The sequence below is a fragment of the Sinocyclocheilus grahami genome, unplaced genomic scaffold (genome assembly GCF_001515645.1).
Source record: "Sinocyclocheilus grahami isolate Dianchi unplaced genomic scaffold, SAMN03320097.WGS_v1.1 scaffold216.1, whole genome shotgun sequence".
In the NCBI taxonomy this organism is placed as follows: domain Eukaryota; kingdom Metazoa; phylum Chordata; class Actinopteri; order Cypriniformes; family Cyprinidae; genus Sinocyclocheilus; species Sinocyclocheilus grahami.
In genome coordinates, this window is record NW_015505395.1 from 976,426 (window position 1) to 997,816 (window position 21,391).

Consider the following 21,391-nt stretch of genomic DNA (forward strand, 5'->3'; position numbering starts at 1 on the left):
AAAGGTGTTGCCAACTATGCTTTAGATTCATAGCAAGAATTCAAGTGACGAACTACCAGTTTCCTGAGTTCTGGAAAGTTTCGCACTTGAACATGAGAACCTTTCCAGAGCTGATAGAAATTTGCTCAGGAAACAGGTAGTTTGTCACACTATATGTTTTCTAATCAATTGCAATTGCCAGCAGAAAACTTCAGACACACATGCAGTCATCTAAATTACAGCTGGGTGTGTTAAAGTTGACAACATCAAATGTGACTCTATGGGTGGACGGGACGAGCAAAACCTCACTTCACAGCAGGCGTAATATCACATCACGCTAACTGTATAAATTTCAACATTGTTTTCCAACAACATTGTGTTGGAAACACTACACAAAATGGTTCATGTATTAAATAACTATCTGGCAATGGCTGTTTCTGTAAAAATACAGTGAATTAAATATATTACCGTGTTATTTTGGTTTGTGTCCATCAAGTTCCAAATATCAGATTATTTACAACATATAAACAATATAAAGTCTGACATCAGTGCAAAACAGCTTCAAGGTATGAAACACTTGAGTTTAACTATTTAACAGACAGTTCTGATTCAAAATTCTGATTGGATGAGCCAAAGTCGAATTCTATCCTACTGCCTTAAGTTGTCTGACAAACATAAATGACAATATTATGCATCAAAGGAAACGTTATTTTTTGTAATGGTGACGTGAGGCCAAGTATGGTGACCCATACTCGGAATTAGTGCTCAGCATTTATCCCATCCAAAGTGCTCGCTCTCACACACACTTTATTTTTTGTAATGGTGACGTGAGGCCAAGTATGGTGACCCATTAGTGCTCAGCATTTATCCCATCCAAAGTGCTCGCTCTCACACACACACACACACACACACACACCTCAGCCGTGGTATTAAATGTGGGAGAGAGTGCTGTACATTCAGTCCCCCCACCTACAATCCCTGCCGGTATGAGACTCGAACCCACAACCTTGGGTTACAAGTCCAACTCTCTAATGCATTTAATGCAATTAATAAAATAAAAAAATTTAAATAAATAAAAAAATTATGCACTGCACATTAATATCTTTTGTGCAGCAAAAGCATGAGGCTGACAGGACATGGATCAATATCACCAGTGATCTCCAAATGAAAAATGTTTGTTTTTTCTGGAATATTGTATCCTGTCATACTGTAATCAATCTGATCATATCATAGTACTGCGATGACATAATTTATCAGATTACAAAGACACGCGCTTCTCAGAAACTGTTAAGTGTGACAAGCCAGCATGTGATTTTTTTGTTAAACAATCTGTCTTCACCCAACTACAGATAGGAGATAAGATGTGAAGTTACTGATGTTTTGACGGATGAAAAGGAACAGATATTCAGTCTCTTCCAGGGAAAAATTTTGTTTTGTTTGCTTCCAAAAAATTCCCACAACCCCTTCTGACAAGCCTTGTTAATGCATTTCTCATCTAAACATAATAGGGTTTAGACCTTATATGATTTTCTACTTGCTAGTCGTTTGCAGCATCTGATTAGACCAAAATCAGTATACATCGAATTATTTTTCAATGTGGTAAATAAAACAAAGATTTACAAGAAAACACTATTTTAGTCTTTCTACTTCCAAATTTCATGTTTAATTCAATGTGTTACTTGCAGTTTCTTTGTAAGTATTTGTGAAATTTACTTGTAGTTTCAGAGCGAAAACTGTTCTAAATTAGATCAATCTGTTTTAAATTAGACCAAAATATTTTTAGGATGAATCATCGACATTTTTTGTCTGTTTACCTTGAAAAAAAAAACTACAGAGAGAGAGAGAAGAAAAAGAAGAGTGAATGGTCTCAGAAAAAAAATTCCATAAAACAAAAATAAATTTTTCTGTCATGGATTCTTTATAAATGCATGTAGAAATGATTTACTATTCAATATTAAACCAGAATAAGTTTACTATTTTTGATTAAAAATTCAGTATTGTGACATTGTTGGCTCCTAGAATAAAATGCATGTATAAGTCGCTTAGGATGAAAGGAATTTGCAGCTTGTGCAAGCAAAATTAAATTTAGTGCAAAAAACAAAAGCCACCATCATTTTAACCAGTAAATGCTGCTTCTGATGGTTTAAACCATAAAAGTATATGTACATTAAAACAAACATGTTGCATGCAGTCTATGAATAGGGCTATATGACATCACTAATGTTTTTCTCACGATCAATCAGATCACGACTGTTTAAAATAGATCAACTGGTAACACTTAAAATGCAACAATGACATCATAACAACATAATTCATCAAACATACTGCAATTAATGTCAGACTCAATAATCAGCGTGAAGTAAGTCTCAAATGTAATTGTCCATTGCGTTTATAACGGTCAATGTAAATAGAGTTAGCAGAACACCACCGATGGTAACGATTCACCTCAACAGGCCAGTTCATCAAACGGCCATCTCTGAAAACTCAAATTGCTGTTTGATTATTTGTACTGCAACTAGAGGACGATTAAAGCAGAAAGGCAAATAACCGTAAGTGTTCTGCTGTATATTGTAACACATTTTGCTTCCTGGATTACCCTGGATTTCAAAATACACAAATCTTATTAAACCAATCAAGAATGTGATGAAGTCATAATTCATCTCCCAAAAAATTTTCATTTTGATTGATGCAAATGAAACCTATTTAGAGGACCTTAATGATTTTTTTTACCTAACATTGGCCATGTTTTCATGAGAGTTTGGGTAGAAATATGACCGGAACATGTTTTTATGACATTCATTTAAATAACGATTATCTATTCATTATCATTTGTTGGATGTTTTAAGTGTTTAGATGTGCCAGATCTATATTTGGTCAAGTGAAGAAAGTGACGAGAGTGATAATGTTGTTTCCAAAATACACAGTGAACAAGAAACCAGAACACAACAAAAATGACAAGATGCTTTCCAACAGCACGAGAAGCTCGTCAAGACACTGAATTCCAGACTTATTAAAAAAAGCCTTTCACTTTTCTATTAAAGACAGTAATAGCTTGTGGTGTGAGTAATGGAGTAATGCTAAGTGGGTAGTAATACCCATCAGGGTAAATCATGTAAATGTCTAATATATATATATATATATATATACACACACACACCTATTTTGAGGAATACAATTTTTTTGCATTGTGACATTATATCTGACAATTAATAACATTTTCCCACCAAACTTTTATCATTATAATGCATCCAGATGTTTTACTATTTCTAATGGATGTGAGCAAGGCCATTTGTACATGTTCTCATTATAATTTTATGTAGCCTATATGACAGATTTGTTCTGCACATGTTGCCCTTAAAGGTGCCTTCCTTTTCAAAGTGATTCAAGCTATTCAAAACCATCATTTTGGTAGGCCAAGAGAGAATCGCGGTACCTACTATGGGTGATGTATCACGGTTTTTCGGTTTGGTTTGAATATTGTTACACCACTAATATTATATGTATGTATGCATATGCTTATAAATCACACAGAATGGAGTGTATTGAAAATCTGAAATAACACAAAGTTTCCTGTAAGGGGTAGGTTTAGGGGTAGAGTTGGTGTAGGGCAATAGAATATACGGTCTGTACAGTATAAAAACCATTACGCCTATGGGATGTCCCCACTTTCCACAAAAGCAAACCTGTGTGTGTGTGTGTGCGCGTGCGTGCGTGCGTGCGTGCGTTTTTGTGACAAATGAGGACATAAATATGTATAATGACAAAGGTATGACATAGGTATTACAAGGAGAAGGTGACTTTTCAGGACATTACCCCATGTCCCCACTTTTCAAAACGCTTATAAATCACACAGAATGGAGTGTATTGAAAATCTGAAATAGCACAAAGTCTCCTGTGAGGGGTAGGTTTAGGGGTAGGGTTGGTGTAGGGCAATAGAATATACGGCCTGTACAGTATAAAAACCATTACGCCTATGAGATGTCCCCACTTTTCACAAAAACAAACCTGTGTGTGTGTGTATATATATATATTATTTATAAATTCACCCTAACCTCAGCCAACCCATTAACTCTTTAGACCAGGGCCAAAAATCTAACTTTATTGAGTGATGTGGGCCAAAAGTAACTGTTGCATTATTTCCAACTACATTAAATGAAAATCTACATTTTAATGATGTAATGAAATTAACATATTGTCTACATTTCAATGCAAAAAAAAGAAGAAATGCTCAGTCAAAAAGTTAATTGGCAGACCAAATTACAGGTCATCATAGGCCAGCTTTGGCACGCAAGCACTGTTTGAGCATCTCTACTTTAGACCAACATGATTTGGTAGCCAGACCCGCATTGACCCAGTACGATCACCATACATACAGTCAGTCTGGCAAAACACTTCCAGCATATACTGTCTGGATTTGTCCTTAAATGTTACCCATCTGCTATTTCCTCATCTGGGGAAGAGTTTTCCACCTTCCTTTTCTACTCTAGAGAAAACAGTAACTAGTGAAAGCAATGCAAACAAAAACTTTTCAGCAAAAAAAGAACGTTCAACTGCAAAAACAACACAGGATTGGAAAGAGATTCCTCAGCAGGGATAGAATGCAGTCTTTTGAGAGGATGAAAGAAAAATATGTGTGTATATGCAGGCATAGATATATGCTAGATCTGTGTTTAGCTGAATCAACAAAAGACAACAGATAGATCTGGCAGGGGACGTTATACCAGCAGGCCCACATAGAAGATTCGAAGAAAGCACTTTAGATTTCTCATAAACTGGAACGCCCATCAGCAACTCCACCCATAGCGTGTACGGTTATTAAATATTTTGGTCAAAAGTGTCTTCACTGTAGTAACATTTCGTTTTAAACATGCACTCTCAAAAATAAAGCTTCCAAAAGGGGGTTTTGGCAGCAAGGCCATAGAACCAAACCCTTTTGAAGAACATTTAAAAAATCGAAAGAACGTTTATGGAATGGAAAGATTCCATGGATGTTGAAAGTTCATCATGGAACCATCAATGCCAATAAAACACTTTTATTTTAATGAAAAATGCAAGAAAATAACTCTAGATTCCATCTCAGCCAGTCTAATTTCGACAACTAATGGAGGTCTGTTTATCGTCACAAATCTGCTCGCATTGAATGGAACATCACTGCAAACAAAGATTCCCCCTCAGGAAAAGTAGGACTAATTGTTTGGACTTGCTTGCATACAATGATGTCGGGTCTCCACCCAGGTGGATGCTATGAAGGACACACCTTCATGAAGATGAGGAATCAGTTGGGGAAAGAGAATGCATAGAAAGAGCATGACCTGAAAGAACGAACCTCATTCTATTTATCCTGCACAAACGAAGATCTTGAACCTTTCAATACAGACAGTAATTCTTTAGGTTGTATTATAATGTACTTAAGGCTTATTTAAAAAAAAAAAAAAAAAAACACACACACTGTTTGCCACGTATGCTGTTGAAAGAAAAGAAAGTATAACACATTAATGGTTAAGTCCCTAAAAGTGCATACTTCAGTCTTAAAATACTAGTTCACCCTCAAAAAAATTAGCTTTTTGTTATCGTTAACTGTAATTTTTTGCCATTCTCGAGAGGATTATAGGATTTATACTGGCGAATTCTGGAAAGGAAAAAAAAATCAGTATGAAAATAGTCCTTTGGATGCATCCAGTCAGCTGCCAAATACTGTTTGTTTCTGTGTCACATGACTGATAGTGATGCAACCTGTTTAAACACAACAAAACAAAACGGATTTGAGCACCACTGCGGAACAAAAAAAATTGAATGACTTAAATTTAGATATGTGTGACATTCAAATTCTGGCTGATACACAGTAAAAATATTGTTTGATATATTTTACTCCAATAATCTTACTTTCATTTACAACTTTCTAGCTTATGTTAGTCTTTCTACTTCAAAATGTAACGTGTAATTTAATTTGCTCTTTGTAATTAATCGTGACACTTACTAGCAATTTCTGAGTGAAAATTGTTTCCATGCCAATTTTTGTGTATGGACAAACATTTCATATTACATGTTAATAATAAACATTCATGTAAATATTAAATAAATATTAATATTAAAGTTCTATACTGTTTTGTCTAAATCAAAAATCTAGACTAAAATCTAATTGTATTTTAGTAAACTGAATTTAGGCATCTAAATTATAATTCACAGTATGAAAAACAGGTACATTAAATATATTTTAAAATGGTATTAGCTAAAGATTAGATTTAACAGTGTAATTAAATTATTAGTGTTTTTAAAGATTAACTTTAAACGAGCATTAGATGAAGGTTGCAAAGTGAACTAAATAATGTCCAGTACAGACCCATAAATAATATACATATCCAGTTAAATTTTAAGTTATCATGTGACTTCAGAAGACTAGTAATAGCACACAAGTGATATGGACCACTCAGATGGTGTTTTCGTATTGGATTTTGCCCTTTTTAACAGTACAAATCATCCACTTTTGTTGCGTGGCTACGTTAAAAGACAATGACAAACTGCCATTTTTGTGCAAACTTTTCATTTACAACCATGCATTTTTTTCCCACTATTCCTCAGGAACATTTTTACAGTTCACTGAAAGCTTTCAATAAATAAGATGAAAGCCACATATGTGACCCTGGACCACAAAACCAGTCATAAGGGTACATTTTGAAAGCTGAATAAATAAGCTTTCCACTGATGTATGGTTTGTTAGGATAGGGCAATATTTGGCCGAGATACAACTATTTGAAAACCTGAAAAAAAATCTAAATATTGAGAAAATCGTAAAGTTTCAATCAAATTCAGATATGACAATAATACACAGTCATATTGAACATTTCAAAAGTCTAACTATAGAGTCCAAACATATTGCCTAGCATCCACATTAATTTTATAGTTCTAGAGACCACAGTAAAGGTAGACGCCATAAAAATGTAATCAGACACAGATGGAAATGAAAAAGAGTACAGAAAGGACTATATAAAATCCAGGGCTCAACAATATAGATTTTTTTTTCTGGCCAGCAGTTAACACTATAAATTCAAAACCACACTTTTGCTGGAAAACAATGATATACAATGCTAAAATCGATCATTTTGACCCATACAATGTAAAGTTGGCTATTGCTACAAATATACCTGTGCTACTTATGACTGCTTTTGTGCTCCAGGGTCACATATTTCAAAAGACTGATAAAAAGCTCAGCAAGTCAGTCTGTGCTTAACTAGACATTGACAAGTTTTCTAATGGGTTTATTTTGACATGTTTTTCAGAGTTTCAATGCTCCACGCTGCTCTAAGATGAGGGTATGGAAAGAGGTCACCCTCGCCTTCATCCTGTTTGGTGCCTCATTTTTCCTCCTGCTTATGAAAACCACGTCACCTGTTGGGTCCTCCTACCCAAAGGCCTTAGGGATTTCATCAGACCCTTCCTCACAGCCACCAGCCACATCATCTTCACTCTCATCAACCTCAGCGAGGAAGCCAGCGCCGCGCCGAGGGGTCAGAGCCACGGAGGACATGGGCTTTCTTCTCTCCGACTGTAAGAGAAACCTTTTTTTGGTTTTCCTTAGCAACAGCGCCAGTGTGAATTAGGCAGCGTTGACGCAGACATGACGGAAGGATTTAATATATCATTCTACAGTCACCGTTGTGTTTATACTACATGCCTCTGCAGCCAGCGCTGCTCAGTCACACAACTCCTCATTTATCATTCGGTTCACAGTTACCACACAAACAGTGTCTGTCAGCTCACTTGATATTTAAGACCGCCCAGGTGAAAAGAGTAGAAAATGTAACTAGCTTTACTGTCATTCTGCAATATGTGGGAACGAAATGTCGTGCATCACAGGATCACGGTGCTACACAGCCTATAGGCAGACATATATTCCTATAAAAGAAAGAAATAACCTATATAACCTATGTTAACATATAATCTATATAAACCTATTTACAGAGTAATCTAACTATACATATACTTTACATAATTACTTTGGACGCTCTTGAATTTACAAAAGAAACAACATGTTGTGTCATGCTTCCCCAGTTGACTGATTACATTAAGAATTGCAAAACTTTCTTGTTACAAGTTTTCTGAAAAGTTGTTTAAATATGCAGATGATGCATTATGTAGTTAAATATGCACTCATTTGCATGAATTTCCAGAACATAAATCTGAACATTGGATAAAGCCAGGTTCAAAGCCAGGTTCAAAATAATTTTTTCAGTTTGTTCATATACTAGAGTTAAAGGATTTACAAAGGGGATCTCAGCATTTTCACCATGCTTTTAGGGAAAAAATTATCAAATCAGTGCAAATTATATATGAACAAACCCCTCTGTAAAAACCTTCCAGATATAGATAGGAATAAAACTGTGTACGTGCTGTTGAAGTAAAGAAAACAGACTTTAAATATAATCTAAATCTACAGACACAAACAGAAAAAGTGCAATAGAATAAATATATAAATGTATTTTGGATGTTTTCTTTCCATTAGTCTGAAACAACATCTCAAAACCGACCAGTGCATGAAAAAACTATGTTTTTGACTTCGGTGTCTTGTCTTACGCTGGATGTGCTTAAAGTTGTTACGGTAAGGACTGTCAATCAAAAGTGTAGAAAAAGACAAATAGTTCACCTCATGAAGATTATTTGAGGAATTAAATTAAATTGAATTTATTATCATCAACAATATTTTCTGCATCTTTTCTTCAGCACCTTCATACACTATACTGTACATTGAAAGCGTGTACTTACACGCTAAAGAAATTTTCCTAAAACACACCCAGACTGACTTTTTGATTGCAAAGAAAAGCAGTGATATTTTGGATGTTTTCTTTCCATTAGTCTGAAACAACATCTCAAAACCAACCAGTGCATGAAAAAACTATGTTTTTGACTTCTGTGTCTTGTCTTACGCTGGATGTGCTTAAAGTTGTTACGGTAAGGACTGTCAATCAAAAGTGTAGAAAAAGACAAATAGTTCACCTCATGAAGATTATTTGAGGAATTAAATTTAATTGAATTTATTATCATCAACAATATTTTCTGCATCTTTTCTTCAGCACCTTCATACACTATACTGTACATTGAAAGCGTGTACTTACACGCTAAAGAAATTTTCCTAAAACACACCCAGACTGACTTTTTGATTGCAAAGAAAAGCAGTGCAGTGTTTCCCAATCTGGTAGACATTTGGATGTTTCCCTTAGCTGACACCCATCTTGGTGTCTCTAAAGACGAGCTAATAAATTGAATCAGGTGTGTTTGATTAGAAAAGCACACAAAATGTGCAGTGTTAGGTACTGCAGGGCCAAGGTTGAGAAACAGTGGCATGCAGTAGCGAAATACCAAAAAAATGCTCTAAAGTCATCTTAAAGCTGGACATAATCCTGCTTTACAACTCTGATTGTTTAAAGTGAGCCGTTGAATCCTTGACAGAATGTGCAGGTTAAGCCCTAGAGATTGATACATGATTCACTTCTATTAAAACTTATTAAGTATGTTTAATTTTTGCAAAACCTACACAGAATTAAATGGAGAGCACATGGAATCTGAAGTTTCCCACTTCTCAAATGTGTCTCCTGAAAATAAGACTTAAACTCACATGTCGCCTTTAGAGTTTCCAACTGTGTTCGCATTTGCCAAGAAACCAAAGTTTCAATCAAATTCAGATATGTCAATAATACACAGTCATATTGAACATTTCAAAAGTCTAACTATAGAGCCCAAACATATTGCCTAGCATCCACATTAATTTTATAGTTCTAGAGACCACAGTAAAGGTAGACGCCATAAAAATGTAATCAGACACAGATGGAAATGAAAAAGAGTACAGAAAGGACTATATAAAATCCAGGGCTCAACAATATAGATTTTTTTTTCTGGCCAGCAGTTAACACTATAAATTCAAAACCACACTTTTGCTGGAAAACAATGATATACAATGCTTTGTAACACATTCTTAGTGATGCTTTCAAGTCATTTTTAACCACATTAGTGTTAGCCGGCTAGATTAACAAATTGTTTTTTCTGACAAATCAGCAGAATTGAAACAACAATGTAGAATGCAATGAGTTTGCAAGGCATTTACAAAATCAGTGAATATAAAATTTTTCAGTGACAGAGCAGGGCTGCCCTATAGAAACCTATAGAATGAGGTGCATGTCTAAACCCAACTTTAGCCTTGTTTTCATTTGTGTCAAATTAAATATGCTTTCCACCCTCAGCGAGGCCTAATTTTCTTACTGCATTTCAACAATTGTTTTATTTGTGTCTACTTTCACTTCTAAGGAATTTTAGTAAAAACATCTAAGACAAAATTGATACTTAAAGCAAACATTACTAAGGTTTGAAACACACTCTATACAAGAAAGCAAACACTTCTAAAGTGAATGCATAGATGTGTCAGACTAATGCAATGCAAGTACGTGTTCCCACAAGAATCGCTATATTAGCACAGTCTTCTACAGTGAGCCGTTTCTTTCAGATCAACTACCATCATGGCAGAGAAACAGTTTGAAGAAAATCTCAATGAGAAAATCTGTTGAGTTTACACAAATCCAGAAAAGTTTTTTGTTTTGAGTAAAATAAGCTTGGAAGGTAAAGTAAAGAGATTTTCACATTTTTGTTCTACAACATACTGTAGTGTAAATTACTGTATACTGTAGCTGTAAAACTTGCAAGTACAAAAAAACTACAAGAATGTGAGTTTACATGTTTGACAAGCAACTGCCTACACAGCAACTTGTTAGCAAAAAACAGACCCAGAGTGGCTGATTGTGCATAATTGATGCTGTAGAACTAAACGTTAATGTAAGGTTAACAACAGAGTGAACAGACCTTATTTTTATTCATAAATCCAAAACCAAAACCACAGAAACTCCCGAGGGAATCCATGCTAAATTAGCCTGGCTTTGGTTTAATGACATTCAATTGCCCTTTGAGAACTGAGGTTTGTTACCGGCACAGTAACACAAACACACGTTAATTATGTTTAATGGCACATTAGCCAAAAATTTGGAAAGCGTACACATTTACAAACTCACTAAAGTCTCTTGAATGATGAAAACGTAACCTCTGAGCATTAGTATTCTCATCTGGGTGTTTTTCCTCCTCTAGTCTCGTACCTCTTCCAAAGTTTCACTGAGGGCGAGCTGAAGAAGGTGATTGCGACCCTGGTGGACCGTAAGGAGAGGAGGATCAGAGTCGAGACGGGACGAAGAACCAAACGAGCACGGAAGGGCCCGAAGCCGTGCTCTCTACACGAGATCGAGCTCACGGTGAGCGAGCTCGGGCTCGGGTACGAGAGCGACGAGACGGTGCGCTTCAGGTACTGCAGCGGGAAGTGCATCCACGAACGACGCAACTATGACATTGTAATGGAGCACATGCAGTTATATAACGGCTCCAGTGAGAAAGGCCGGCGAGGACGGGATAATGGAAAAAAAGACAAGGCGCGGTACGCCCCATGTTGTCGCCCTACGAAGTTCGAGAAGAAAATGTCTTTCTTTGACAACAAGGACAAATTCTACACCATCCAGAACGTCTCTGCGAGAGCATGCGGTTGTGTATGAGATTCCGGTAACTATGGAAACGTCAGGGAGAATGTCTATACATTCCCATGGCAACAGAGAATGTTTCAGAATTCCGTGGTAACCATAGGAGCTTTGGAAAAGGCCAAAAAACCATGGAACTATTCGAGAACGTAGGGCAAATTGCAATTTCCAAAAAGATGCTGAGAGGGATCCACAATGCCACCATGGAAAAAGTGAAAGCTACAGAAAAGTGATACACAAAACACAAAAGACAAGGCCTGAATTGTCTAAAGCCTTGGCAACTATGAGAAAAAGTTTTGTTTCTGCCTTTTCAGTGGTTACTGGCACTTTTGATTAGTACAGGGCACTGGACTTTAACCAAAGGTGGATCGCTGGTTTAATTTGATGGGACCAAAAGCTGGCGCCTTCCACTGGAAACTTCTGCAGACGAACAAGTACAGATATAGTAGTATTTATCCAAAGATATAAATATATATATTTACGTAGAGGGCTACAGCGACAACTGTATGCTGCTCGCTATTGTTACGAATCTGAAAACTGAAGTATGAAGCGCAACGCAGCTGTAAAAACTACCTCATTTCTTTCTTTCTTTGTTTCTTTTTTTTGTTTGTTTCCTTAGAAGAATGTACATGCAATGAATCTTGTTCTACCGCACCCACTTCCTGGGATTACGCTAGTCAGAAATATGAATCAGAGGTATACATGTAGAGAAATGCTACTCGACCAAAAGTCTCAAAGGATGGATATTGTCTTAAACAACACTGTCACTTGAAACGTATATGCACACTATATCAAACCCCTGAATTTGACCTTAAAGCCTTGCCAAGGCATGTCTGATCAAATCCAATCCCGTCCTTGAGACAATTTATACCCAGATATTTAAGTTTAATAGGAATAGGCTGTCCAATTCCAAAGACAAATAGGGAAGAGTACACCTTCAAAAGTTTCCCCAAAGTTGTCATCCTTCAAAGACCTTAAAGATTCATTTTTTCTCATGGTCACGTTCATGTTTACATTCTTTTAGACAATGATACTCGAGATACATTGTCTTTTGTAAAGTAATTCCAGGTTTAGTCCTTCTCAACAGCAAACATTTACATTTATTATCCTTGAACACATTTATGGACGAGTAATTGTAACATTTATTTACTCAGATGGAATATTATACTCCTAAAAATAAAGGTTCTTCAATGGCTGTTTGAAGCACATTACATTAAACAAAGATCTGTCCTCATAAGAACCATTTTCTGCTGTACAAGTGCATCAAACATTCATTAAATTCATGATTCTTTAGATCAACGTATTGGTTTTGGGGTTCTAAAGCAACAGTAAATAGGGTTAAATCTCACAAAACCTGTCAAGAAGATGGGTCATTTCATCTTAAAATCAAATGAAAAGGCATAACCAATATATTTCGCATAAAGAAAATTATGTCTGTTTAAATATCTATCTATCTTATTTTTTTTTGTTTTTTAATTATTTTGACATTATGTTCTTGGCAATTCATTGCACTCATTCTCATTATATTAAGGGGGGAAAAAAGAAAATTAATGAAAAATTAATGAAAATAAATATTTAAATTGTAAACTATTTGATAGCATTGATAATTTATGTTGATTTAAAATATATATATATATACAGTATATATATATATATATATATATATATATATATATATATATATATATATATATATATAATAAAGTTGTGGAAATGTGACCTTGGCAAATTTTCATGAGAATTACCCATATGCACTTTAAAGCTAAATAGCTAAAGTTTGTGCAGCTTAAATGGTTCTCCTATGCCATCAGGCTGAAAAACCCCTTGAACCTTTATTTTTTAGAGTGCACATGCTTCACCCCTCCATTAGAAAATGTTCTTTATGTTATCTTAGTTTCTGGACTAATTATGGAGCATGAAATCTGTCATAAACACAGTTAACTGATCACTGCATGTGTGAAGATGAACAGCTGGAGAGACTAATGGAGGAGTTGTAAGCAGTTCTAAGCTGTTCAGACGTACAGGATTAAGTGTTAAGTTTAGCTTTGTCCTTTCAGAAACATGCTGTAAAAGTGTAGCCAGTCTTTTTACTGTTACATTCCAGTCCACTCCTGTATATATTACACCATATTCCATGTAAGTCAGAAACACAAAAGGACAAATCTGGTTTATATACAAAGCGTGCTGAACAATCTGATATAGCTGAATTTGGTCTGAATCAAATGAGCCACAATCCCCAAATCAGTTCATAGAGCATTAAGATAATGGCACCGTCTACAACTCTCGTTTTTTGATATTCGTTCAGATAACTTCTTCATCCATGCTGTTGTTTCTCGCCGAAAAAGACTGTGGTCTAATTGAATAACTCTGAAGTAATTAAGGACAAAACTACAAATGAGATTGGACTCACGCCAGGATCCATCAAGCCCTAAACATGTCTTTCCTTCAAAGCTAATGGAATTAACTGTAAAAACTAGGCAACAGCTAATGGAGCATGCAATCGTTGTACGTGGATCAATTACATTTCAATTCAGGTCTCATTTATGTAAGTGAATTGTAAATTAAAATGTAATGTACCTTCTGAATGAAAATGGAATTGCTCTGATCTTGCCACACACCGTCAAACCCAGCGCAAGGACTCAAGTTACTCAAGTTTAAACAATCAGTACATCCTGCCCTGAGGAAATATCAGCAGTAGACAAGACAACATGTCTTCAATTTGTTTTTAGAAATATAGGGCACCCTGCCAATGTTGGAACCCTAGTAAGCGATTAAACTGTGTCTAAGCTTGCTAATTGGATACAGAAGGTGTTCGCCCGCTTCGACAAGGCAGTACCAGTGCTGTCAATGCAAATAAAATTCTTATTTTTTTGTTCTGGGAAATTGCAAACAGTGAATAAAATATGTAAATTAAATTAACTTGAAGGAATACTTCACCCAAACATGACAATTTGCTTAGAATTGTTCTCACCCTCAGGCCATCCAAGATGTAGATTAGGTTATTTGTTTATTGGAACAGATTTGGAGAAATTTTATATTTTTACATCACTTGCTCACCAGTGGGTCCTCTGCAGTGAATGGGTGCCGTCAGAATGAGAATGGCGAAAGCAATACTATGGATAGAGGACTCATATTTTAGCCAGAAGCAACGGTTTGAAGTTAAAAGTGTCTTAATGATGGATTTGTTTCTTACAAACACAGCTTTTGGCTTCACAAGACATTAACTGATGGACTGGAGTGGTGTGGATTACTTGTGGATTATTGTGATGTTTTTATTGGACTCTCATTCTGATGGCACCCATTCACTGCAGAGGATCCATTGCTGAGCAAGTGATGAAATGCTACATTTCTCCGAATCTGAAGAAACAAACTTATCTACATTTTGGATGACCTGAGGGTGAGAACATTTTCAGCAAATTTACATTTTTGAGTCAACTATTCCTTTAAACTAGATGTCACCTAGCATGTAAAGGTTTTGCCCCCCTCTGAAAAGGCTAATGCAAATAAGACAAGGGGTTCAGTGACTCTACTTCTGTCCATTTATATTGGAGTGGAGTACTTTAGTGTCTTTATTTGTGTGTACAAATGAGTTGAGGCAGTATTACAGGAATGTAAATGTGTGTGTGTGTGTGTGTGTGTGTGTGTGTGTGTGTGTGTGTGTGTGTATTGTTACATTTCCAATGTCAACTAATCATGATCAGCATTTGGGAGTGTTGGCTTTTTCACACCAACAGCAGAAATGTCGATGCAGTGCATCTGTATTGTGGATAAACGGTATTTATTGCAAGATGCTTTTCATTTATATTTAGATATTTCAGGAGGGAGACAGAAACTTATTTATTACTTTACACTTGTGCCAAATGGAATTTCTAAAGTCGGCTGAATAAACATACCCAGCTTACAACAAAACATAAAAAAGTTGCTTATTTGTCTTGAGTTTCTAAATTCACTTTCCTGTTTATGCTCAACTACAAGATGTGTAGACGGCAGATTTACAATGCCGCAACTTCAGGGCACAAACAGAAGAAGTCAATATGGTGGGAGAGATCTTGTTTACAGCGCTTTGATGTTTAAGCGATTGGGGTGATGTAAGGACAGTAAAAAACTATAAAAATTAAAACAATACCATAAATAAGTGGACGACTCGTTAACATCAAAGCGAAAACAGATTCTCAGAATGTAAAATCCAAAATAAGTCATTTCATAAGCATTCACCCCATTTAATATGACCTATACCATCACTGCTGCGGCCAATTGGGTTTAGAGGTCACATAAATACTTAAATTGAGATCACTTGTGTTGTCAAGGGGCTTGATTCTAGTATAAATACACCTCAATCTGGAAAGTCAGTACTCTGGCAGAACCGCCATCAAGAAAAAAAGATCAATCCAAGCAGTTAATTGAAAAGCTCAAGGAAGGAAACATATACCAGAAGAGTTCCAAGTCACAGAGTGTACAGTTAAATCAATCGATAAGAAACTCAAGAAGCTGTAAATCTAAGGGAGGCCACCAAGAGACTAAAGACAACTAGACTACCCCAACCAGACAAGGGGCTGTAATACAGAAACCAATACCGTCTTAAGTTGAGATCTGAAAAGTTGTTCCAACACAAATTGCCTTACTAAACAGAAACGTTTTTGTAATATGGCCCCAGATCCCAATCTGAATGGTAATTTACAGGCAAACTTTAAAAAGGCTGTTCACACACAACCTTCATTTAAGCTTGACCAAGCTTGAGTAGTTTTTAAACAGAACAAATGAAGGGGAAAAAACCCTGTAGCAGCCAGATGTGCGATGTGTGTTGACATGAAAGAATATTTTACTGTTGATCGGTGTCAAAAAAGGTTGTAAAACATGAAAGCTTCCAAGGGGGTGTGAATACTTCTTACTGGCACAGTACGTTTGTAAAATCATGGTAATTAACACATTATTTGGATTTTACCATCACATAATTAACTGAAATGTTTTGAACAAATGTTCAAAAGCACGAGCACATACAAAAAATCTTTACAGAAATGAAACTGGTGATTTAAGCTTGTGCAGAGAAAATCGTGATAAGCACGATAAATACAACCACAAATACAACTGTTGCTATTGGCTGTAAACATTTAGCCCATTGTAGGGCGACCGTCAGATCTGGGTCACTTCATTGCAATGTCACTGGTGCATATCACTGTTGTGCACATGAATCCAATGACTCTACACAACCTCTAATGCTCTGTGAGAAGTCCTGTTTATGTTTAAAACCATTGACACGCAGTAAACAAGAAAGCATAAAGTATTCCTCTGTTGGTCCAAGATTTTAATCTTCCTCTAAGTGGTGCAAATTGACAAAACCGAGGTGTTTGTCTCTGTTACTTTCCACTCCAAAACAGACGAAAGCAATTAGAAGCATTTCAGCTGCTTCTCCTTTAAACGTGAGTATCTTAATAGAAAAGCAATATCAACATTTCCAGTTATTTACAACATGAATGCCTTTGGGTGAATCTCATGAAATCTGTTAATAGGCCATTTTTCAGAATAACACAGTCAGAAACTACTAATGTGAACCAAATGAGAGTTATCATTGAGAATAAAGGGAATTAATGAATGGGAATTGGAATTACAGTAATAATTTGTGGGTGAAAGGTGATATGTACCGGTATATATTTCCTTGAGAATCTCCCTTTAGCCTACTGGGTTTGACATGCTTCTAGAATACTCAAAAAAAAACTACCTTGATCTACAAACTACTTCAGACATGAAGACAATCTCTTTACCTGTACTGAAGTGTCGTAGTTTACCATGGTAAATACAGAGGAATAGATCAGAAAATGTCTCATTTAAAACAGTAGGCCGTATTTTGAAGTTAATGAGAAATGCGTTTCAGCGTCAGGTGATCACGCATTCCCACCTTAAACAAAATGACCTAGCTTTCGTCTAAAATGGTTATTATACCGTTTACTGTTACTACAGTAAAACTCATTCAGACAGACTTTATACAAATTCATAGAAACATTCTGAAAATGTATTACACTTTGAATATTATTCTAAATCGTTTTAAAATATAAAAAAAGCAGAAATAATAATTGTAGTTGACAAACTCGTCAATATCGGTATTTGGCAGAAACTATGGTTACTTAGGTAAAACAGATATAGATAAATAAAAAAATTATTGATTAATGCAGATGCTGAATGCAGATGATGAATTATCACCACTGTGCCCTTGAGCAAGATATTGACCTCACAGGTTACACCAGAGGGACTGAACCAGTGATGGGGTGAATCTCAGGAAAACCAAGACATATTTCACCCCAAATTCAAAAGAAATTATATTGTACATACAGAAATTTTTCATGAAAATGAAGCACATTACTCATAAAATGTGTATACTGTTATGCATTCAGATGCTTTACTTTTATTCTCAGTTGTGATACTCAATAGATTGTCATTATTGTAGTATTTTGTTACAGTAAAAAAATACAATGATTTTTATTTAAATCAACAAATTACAATAAAAATGCACAAAAACTATTTACATATGCAATTTACATAAAATATTATTTTATCATGACAGTAGAGAGAATCTGAAAAATAATATGAAAATGCCTTAATGCAAAAATCTGAACGTAGCATAATAAATCTTAAAATAGCCTTTTTAAAGAAAAAAATGTAATTTCTAATTTATAACACTGTAAAAAAATGCTATGATCAGTAAGTTATGGCAACATGTTTTTTCTTTTAACTCATGATTTCAGCTTAATTTTTTTTTTAAGTTATAAGAGATTCAGCTGGTCAATATTTAAAAAAAAAAGTCGAAATGACATGCAACCAGTTTGATTAGGCGTACAAATGGAAGGCAGCAACTCATCTTAAGTTTTTAGGCTAAAGTAGGTGGAAATGTTCATATGCTTAATTAGGGATTTTGGATCAATCATTTAAATATTTGTCTTTCTGTTTCATTCAGCTTTTACGAAGGTAGAGGATTTGGGAGAAATAATGAAAATATGTTTACGTTCAACAGTTTAACCTAGAACATAAATTCCCTCTATTTTTTCCAGGACGTTTCGCATGATGGACGATGATGGCAGTAAATCTCTGGACTTCCAGGAGTTCGAGAAGGGGCTGGAGAACTACGGCGTGTCTGTGGGGAAGGACACAGCACAGCAGATCTTTGCCATGATGGACAAGGATGGAAGCGGCACTATCAACTTTGATGATTTTCTTGATAAATTAAGGGTATGAACGTGTTTTGAGGATGCAGAACATTTCTCAAAAACACCTTCATCATTCTAATTTCAGTGCAACCCACTTGTTCTGTTTCTTTGCTTCAGCCGCCCATGTCGAGCGCACGGAAACAGGTGATCAATCAGGCTTTTCAGAAGTTTGATAAGACAGGAGACGGCGTTGTGACCATAGAAGATCTACAGGGTGTTTACAACAGCAAAAACCACCCCAAATACAAGAGCGGAGAGTGGACAGGAGAACAAGCCTTCCGTATGGCTCTCCGTATGACTAAAGATGGAAAGGTACCTCCAATTTTTGGGATGTGGAATGCATTTCCAGTCTAATAAAGGTCTGCAGTAGATATTACTATAATCATCAAGATTTTGTATTATTTCAGTCTTATACACAATTCCGTAATAATACATAATTTTAGACATTGAACGAAAAAGGTGTAGGCTGAAGCCTCAGCTTATTTTAACCCACTCTTTTTTTCATAGTAAGTGTCACTTTCACTAATAAACTTAATCTATACAAAAGACATAAATACCCAAACCATTTATACATAACTGAAAATTACACCTTTTATAAATTAATACAATTGTTTCATATATTTCATATACAAATTATTTTGTTATAGTTATCTTTTTTTTTATATATATATATTTGCAAAGTGAACTATATATTTGCATGTCCTTCTCACAATTATTCCTTAATTGCACCTTTTGACAGACAATCAATAGTATAACTATTGTTCTATGATTGTGCAAGGAAATAATGTTTTTAAAATTAATTTTTTTCCTCATAATATCAGTCAAGTTTTCTAGCAGCAAAATCAGATATAATGAAATGATACGACCATTTTGACCCTCTTTCTATGACCTTTACAATCAAACAGGTTGTTTTGCTGCTTAACATTTAAGTCTTTAATGTAAATGACCTCTTTGTATGTGGAATGAGGGATGATGCTTCTATTACTTAATGCAGTAATGTCCAGTTAAAGGCACAATATGTCATTTTTTGCCACTAGAGGGCACGTATTCAAAACAAACAAAGAAACACAGGCATAGTTTGATTACACCGTGACTGAGTGTGGAATCATGGGATTGTGGTCTTCATCCCCACAGCCGAAGCAATCCGACGGGACTCAGGCAGAAATCATGTTCATGGATGAGCTAATGATTTATTAACGTAGTAGAATGAAGCAGGGTGAGGCTGAAAGCCGTCGAAGCGAAACGAGGCGCTGAACGAGCGTGACACACGGCTCGAAAGCAGTGGAAGCACTCGACTGTGGCATAATAAAAGCTCCGCTGCTTTACCCCACATACGCACGACCGGAAGGACCGGAAGCGCTCGACTGTGGCATAATAAAAGCTCCGCTGCTTTACCCCACATACGCACGACCGGAAGGACCGGAAGCGCTCGACTGTGACATAATAAAAGCTCCGCTGCTTTACCCCACATACGCACGACCGGAAGGACCGGAAGCGCTCGACTGTGACATAATAAAAGCTTTGCTGCTTTACCCCACATACACACGACTTGAATTATACTTGACTGCATTTGGTCCTCACAAAGACACAAAGGATCCATAGATGAGTCAATTTTGTTCTGGGGGTCCTTGAGGATGGTTCTGAATTGGACTGGGGTCCGGTACGCCAAAAGGTTGAGATTCACTGGCCTAGAGGACCAGCAGGATCTGGGGACGACAAAAGGGATCGCCTATGGTTAGAAACGGCCCTGCTTGGTGTGAACGGGCCTTTAGTCCTGCTTGCAACTAATAGGAAGAAAAAAAATCTTCATTGATGCCAGTCAGAATGCGCTGTATGTGTTCTAATGAAATGAGACGGGTTTGCACGTTTATAACGCACTAATCTGTCATCTCTTCCCGTGCCAGGTGACGCTGGAGGAGTTCCTGAACTATTACAGCGGAGTCAGTGCTTCTATCGACAGCGATGAGTATTTCATCACCATGATGAAGAACGCATGGAAGCTGTAGTCATCATCACCTCTCACGTGCATGCACTCGTCTGACTTTCGACGCATCCAATTTATCATTAGATATAACACTGAGATGGTGCAGATTGTGCAATATTTACTCATAGAAATTCCGTGTCTAATTAAAAGTGTTTGATTTCTACATCTTGCATTAATGTTGCACACACAGCTTGTTCCCAGAAGACGAAATGAACGCATGTGAATCTTGACCGGAACGCCAGTAAACGGCGTGACAGCTGTCAAAACCCGGGCTTGTAAGACGTCAGCTTCAAAAGAGCTTTATTGAGCTCTCTGACAAACACTCTTCAATCACTTGATAAATCGCACCAGCTGTTTAAGCTGTAAACTGGTGCATCGATTAACTCGATGCAGTTAATGTGCTGTAGTCAGATGATCGCGAGCGCCTGTGTTTGCTGCGCCACCTGCTGAGCATTCACCGCTCCACACCTACACCTCAGAAACACATTGCTGATATATTTCATTTGACTAAACAAGTGTTTTGCTTATTGATGCAGTTATTACAAACTAAACCAAAACTACACAGATTTTTGTCCAAACTAAATTTAAACCAAAATAAACGCACTGCAATTCAAAAGTTTTGGGGTCAGGTTTTTTTTTTTTTTTTTTTAAAGAAATTAATTTTATTCAAG

At 36.2% G+C, this 21,391-nt stretch overlaps 1 protein-coding gene and 1 long non-coding RNA gene across 4 annotated transcripts in view; one reads left to right on the forward strand and one right to left on the reverse strand.

The window, feature by feature from the left end:
• Positions 1-17,365, reverse strand: part of LOC107596236 (uncharacterized) — a 46,692-nt gene extending 29,327 nt beyond the window's left edge. Inside the window, exon 1 of the long non-coding RNA XR_001610342.1 lies at positions 17,300-17,365. This is a non-coding gene — a long non-coding RNA (uncharacterized lncRNA). The remainder of the gene's footprint in view (positions 1-17,299) is intronic.
• The window catches only part of LOC107596235 (calcyphosin-like protein), a 30,326-nt gene extending 9,275 nt beyond the window's left edge, over positions 1-21,051 (forward strand). The window contains exons 3-6 of one of the 3 annotated variants that reach the window (XM_016286922.1): positions 7,257-7,524; positions 18,581-18,758; positions 18,854-19,048; positions 20,641-21,051. In XM_016286922.1, the coding sequence (XP_016142408.1) occupies positions 7,292-7,524; positions 18,581-18,758; positions 18,854-19,048; positions 20,641-20,742 (708 nt within the window). In that variant the 5' untranslated portion in view covers positions 7,257-7,291 and the 3' untranslated portion in view covers positions 20,743-21,051. Of the gene's footprint in view, positions 1-7,256; positions 7,525-11,103; positions 12,647-18,580; positions 18,759-18,853; positions 19,096-20,640 lie in introns of those variants that run through there. The other 2 variants (XM_016286924.1, XM_016286923.1) reach the window with 2 other exon arrangements.
• The last annotated feature ends 340 nt before the right edge of the window (positions 21,052-21,391 follow it).